This window comes from Sturnus vulgaris, chromosome 25 (assembly GCF_052056855.1).
Source record: "Sturnus vulgaris isolate bStuVul1 chromosome 25, bStuVul1.hap1, whole genome shotgun sequence".
NCBI lineage: Eukaryota > Metazoa > Chordata > Aves > Passeriformes > Sturnidae > Sturnus > Sturnus vulgaris.
The window spans coordinates 2336531-2341415 of record NC_142267.1 but is presented as its reverse complement, the minus strand read 5'-3'; the positions used below and the strand labels follow the sequence as shown (position 1 = coordinate 2341415).

Genomic DNA, 4885 nt, shown 5'->3' with positions numbered 1-4885 from the left:
AGGGCTCGGTGTCCCCTTTCAGCGCCGGCCGCGTGTCCTTGAAGCGGCGGCGGTGGCTGCCCGTGGGCTCCACGGCCACCAGCCCGGAGCCTCCCCAGCACATGCAGCAGGGACTCGAGGCGCTTCTCCTTTGGCCACCTGCTGATCCAGTCCCGGGGCCCCCTTTCCTAAGCATCGCTCTGTTCTGGGAACAACTGTGAGAACTCTGCCCGGTGAGTAACCACTGCCTGTTCCCAAACCTTTCCCACCGTGACCAAGTGACATTCCCACACCAGAACGGTGACTTGCTGATGGCCATTCTTTACAACTTCTTTTTTGATCTCTAAAACAATCAGCAACTTTTAAATTTCACTGCCTCCCTTGCTCTGTGGACTGAGGTGAATGGTTCTCTCCCAAGGCGACTCCCAAGTGTCACTCCTGAGCAGTTCGCAGATGCTCTCCTGTGGTCAGAACCGTTGTTGTGGTACAGGAAATCCATTGCAGGAGGTTCAGTACACACAACCCTGCTGTGGCAGCCGTGCCCCTGAAATGTCACAGGCGCTGTTCTCCTCCTTTTGTACTGCACTAGAGCTGAAAAAAGCCATTTCTGGCTGCACTGGAGCAATGGAAAAATAACTTTAATATATCTGGTGGACACAGACAGTTCTAGACTGGCATTTTCAGACAGGCCTCTGGTATGAGGCACCCCATCTCAGTTACCTTTAAATAACAATGATTTGGTTTTCTGTGAATCCTGCACGAGTCATTCTCTCCCCCAAGCAAGAGTGAAGCACCATTGCATAAAAATATTTATTGATTCAGAAGCAACTTTTACAGTGGGACTGTTTGCATGTTCTCATCTGGAGTAATGGTACGACCATGAAGAACAATCTGAAGTGGTTTTGTTCCATATTCTTACAGAGTGCTTTCCCTTTTCCACCCCAGGGAAATGCATTCCCTGACATACATTCTCTGTTTAAATCAGTGAATCATCTACCTTCCTTCACAGATGCCCTCAGAACATGTCTGATTGGACAAGTCTGTGGTATGTCTGGTAAGTCGGCTTTTAATCTTCCTAACCCAGAACGATTTGGAAGTTTCTATGAGCAGTTCTTGGAACGAGGCAATGGAAACGCTTCTCTGGGGCAGGATCAGGGAAGGGTTTCTCTGTTTTCTGAGAGCTGCCAGAGGAATGGACTGGACGAGGCCAGGGGACATTGGGTGTCAGGTGGGGACCAGCATTCACCCAGGGCTATGTCATCTTTCCCTTCTGAGTGCACTGGAGTTGAACTCAAGGGCTTGTTTGTTCTTCCTAAATAGCCAAGCGCTGCTGGCCATTGGCTCTCGGCACAGGGCGGTTCCCAGCGGGGATTCGCTGGGACGTGGCCCTGCCCCATGCTCGGATCGCTCCCTTCTACGGGCCAGGGACTGTCCCCCTCTGCAGAGCTCCAGCCAGCACAGAGCTGAGCACGGCCTGCCGAGAGACAGAGGATTCACAGCAGGATTCGTCTCCTACCTGCCACGTGCTATAGGTGCCCTGACATTGTTTGCAGCCTTTGCATTCTGTCCGTGCACTGCCTTTGGTGGCAGCACGCAGAGGGAGTTGATTACTTTTATCTCTTTCAGGCTGGAGCAATTTTGGTTGATACAAAGAGTTGTGTAAAAAGACACAGTTACCAAAAATAGCTGGAGACGGCTTCTAAAAGCCTCGACGACAAGAGAAATTTCGATTGAGAAACTGAGGGGTGGGAAGGTGGAGTTTCAGTGGAGAGGAAAACCTGAAACACGGGTATATCAGTCTAGGAACATTGTAAATTGTTAAATTATAAACTTCCTTAAGCAATAGCTAGAGATAGAATTGTGTTTTCAAGGCATAAATATAATTTAATATACTATCATTTCCATGCTCATTTATAAAGAGAGGACTAGACTTGTGGAAGTTTATGCTTGTATTTCCCTCCAAGTACAAACCCTTGCTGTGGAAAGCAAAGCCATTGTCCCTGCACAGAAGTTGAAAATAACCAAAATAGTGAAATGTTACAGCACCTGTGAGCCATAACGGGTTGTACTGATGGGCAGCAGTTCTTCAACTCGAGACTGAGTGTTTGTGATCCAATTTTCTAATCCAGGATCCAGCACCCATCCAGGACTAAATCAAGGAGGCTTGGCCTGTCTTCCAGCCATTTAGAGTGGAATTATATTCTGGTTTAGAAGAAGTAAAACATAAGCAGTGCAATGATGGAGTTTTCCCCCCTCTTTCAGGCTGATCTTACTGCTGGTGTTCCTGCTCCTGCTCTGTGGGGTCTCAGCGAGCTGCATCAAATTCTGCTGCCGCAAGAAGAGGCTCCCAGTGGAGACCTTCCCTCGGCACCCCTGTGACCTGGCAGTGATTGGCCTTGACAGTGACAGCACTGCCCACAGCACAGTGACCTGTGAGTGTCCTGGGAGTCACCTGCTCCATGGGACATTGCTCCTCAACCTCATTCCTGTGCCTGGAATTCTGTGCCCAGCCCCTGCAGGAATGGGAATTCCCAGGGAGCTCCCACAACAACTTCCAGCCCCACGGGATGGGCACGAGAGGTGAAGGGAGGGATCAGGGTGACAGTGAGTGACAGCAAGTGACACTAAAGACCAGGAGTGATGCTATATGGACAGCTTTAGTATACAGTGCATTTGTTCTGAAAACACAAAAGTCTGTAATTTCCTGGCAAAAAAAGGAGGATTAGCCCTTTCTATATCAGTGCTTCATACAGGTGTTTAATTTTTATTTTTAATTCTTCTTCTTCACAGCATACAGCTCATGGCAGTACCCTCCAAGTGTCCAGATTCCCTTGGTATTTGTGGATATGGATAAGAACACTGTGTCCCCTCCAGCTTACAGCCTCTATGCCATGGACCTGCCACCTTCCTATGATGAAGCTGTTCAAATGGGAAAGCAAGGGGCACGGACAAACCAGAAACTGAATGACATCACTGAACAGGTGACACCAGGTGGGCTGAATCCCAGCCAGTCTCTACCTGACACAATCAACAGAGATCCAGCAACACAGGCAAGTTCAGAAGATTCAGAAGATGCCACAAAAGAACAGCCACAGGTCTGACTCAGTTCAGATGGGGAGTAAAGTGAGGGAAGGACGGTAAGAGTTAAAGAAGACATGAAGAGTTTGGTTTATAAGTAGGTTATGATGGAAAGATGTTTCTTCTCATGCCCTTGTAATGATCTATCAGAAGAAATGTTTTCTGAGACTTCTGTAATCCCCTGGTAAAGCTTCTTCAAGGATATGAAATGAGGGAAAAGGGCAGCAGTTTAAAAATGCCTCTGGTAAAAGTGGGACGTGAATGCATGTTCATCTTCTGATAAAAAATTGTTCCTTGTGTCCAGCAATAAAAAAGGAGAATTTTGCCACCTTGGGAATACACACTCAGAACAGTACAAACAGGAAGTTGTTGTTCTAGAACAGAAGTTTCCCAAGCTGGAGTTGAAGGGGGAATCCCAGCAAGTGGCACTGAACAGCCCCTGTAGTTTCTCTTCTTTTGAGAACATCAACTGCCCAGAAAACTGCTGAGGACAAAGTGCTGCACTGGGGCTCATGTTCCTCAAGGAGCAGGAAGATGCCAGGACAGGAGAGCGTGGAGGGAAATGCTTTGTGTTGTTTCACACAGGGAATGAGACAGATGAGACACGACACTTCTGTGGTGCTGGTGGTCATGAGACCTCAAGGGATTGTTTTTGAGGTTCTGTAAATCCTCCAATTTCTATTTTTGAGATGCATTGCCTTGTGGGTGGGTTCCCTTTGCCGTTTCTTTTTTCCAGATAAAGTACACATTAATTCCAAAGAGACACTCGCACACATGGTTTGGTGCTACTGAAGTGTTTCAAATATTCATCAAATATTTCAAAGATGCTTTTATATTGTTATCTGCTCAAGCAGCACAGGAAGGAAAAATCACAGGTTCGTGGCAGCTTTTACCAGTTCAGAACATGCTCAAGGAATGAACAGGGTGACACAAAACATGCTTGTGCTGAGCCATCCAGAATAAGTTAGAGATACAAATACCACAGTACAGGCTGGGCAAGAGTTCAAAGAAATTACTCTTAGGGATGGTTCTTCCTGAAGTACTGATAGAAGGATAAGTGCTGAGCATCATTTTAAAACTGGGAGCTTGGAGCTGATTACAGCAGTCACAGCCCACACAAAAACACGGGCTCCAGAGGCAGGGTTTTTAATGCCAGCTCTTTCCCTTGACCCTCCATATTCCAAATGGTCCAAATTTTGTCCACTCCTGAGCAGTGATTTTTTTTGAATCCACTTTAGCAAGGTGCTAATCTGTCTGCTTTAAGAACATGAGCAATTGCCAGGGTGGCTCATTGCTCTGGGTAAGAGCAGCAACCAAAGCCTGAGCACTCGGTGCTATTAGTGAATGTGGCATAAATTCAGGTGTCTGTCATTAACAGGCAGTAGAAGTGGTGGGCACAAAAGCCTGCACAGCTTTTAGAAGACTGTTATTCTCTGACAACCATTACTGCAAGAACTGCCCTGGAAATGAGCACTAATGATTTAAAAATGAAGATCTGTGCCAGCCACAGGCCTGAGATGCTGCTGCAGAGTCGTGTGTGAGCTGTCCATGAGTCTGGCTCCCCAGGGAAGGGTCGCTTCTATATTTAACTTGCATGTAATTTACTATGAGGGTTGAGTGGTGTAACAAATTTGCTTCTCTTGTGTCTCCTCTCTGTCATCCTTCATTATATTTCTCCTGTTTTATTCTTTCCTCTGTTTTCCTTATCTATGTCAAGATGGAGGCTGGGCATAAGCCAGGGTAACTCTTTGGATGTCTCTGCCTGGAAGGGCAATATTTGCCCAGTCCTGGATGTCTCCAAGCCATTAATACAGCAGATGTAAATGTA

At 46.9% G+C, this 4885-nt stretch overlaps 1 protein-coding gene across 2 annotated transcripts; it reads left to right on the top strand.

The window, feature by feature from the left end:
* TMEM52 (transmembrane protein 52) lies at positions 1-4885 on the top strand. 2 transcript variants are annotated; one of them, XM_014883905.2, is made up of 4 exons: positions 1-212; positions 989-1033; positions 2242-2411; positions 2770-4885. In XM_014883905.2, exons 2-4 carry the CDS (start codon positions 1002-1004, stop codon positions 3078-3080), a joined length of 513 nt encoding a protein of 170 aa, XP_014739391.1. In that variant the 5' UTR covers positions 1-212; positions 989-1001; the 3' UTR covers positions 3081-4885. The 2 variants fall into 2 exon arrangements, with proteins under 2 accessions (XP_014739391.1, XP_014739392.1); XM_014883906.2 differs by lacking the exon at positions 1-212 and having other exon boundaries at positions 228-1033.

Coding starts and splice junctions, on each gene's coding strand:
- TMEM52 (XM_014883905.2), top strand. CDS start 1,002: ATGTCTGATTGGACAAGTCTGTGGTATGTCTG. Junction 1,034..2,241: donor ACAAGTCTGTGGTATGTCTG/GTAAGTCGGCTT, acceptor CCCCTCTTTCAG/GCTGATCTTACTGCTGGTGT. Junction 2,412..2,769: donor TGCCCACAGCACAGTGACCT/GTGAGTGTCCTG, acceptor TCTTCTTCACAG/CATACAGCTCATGGCAGTAC.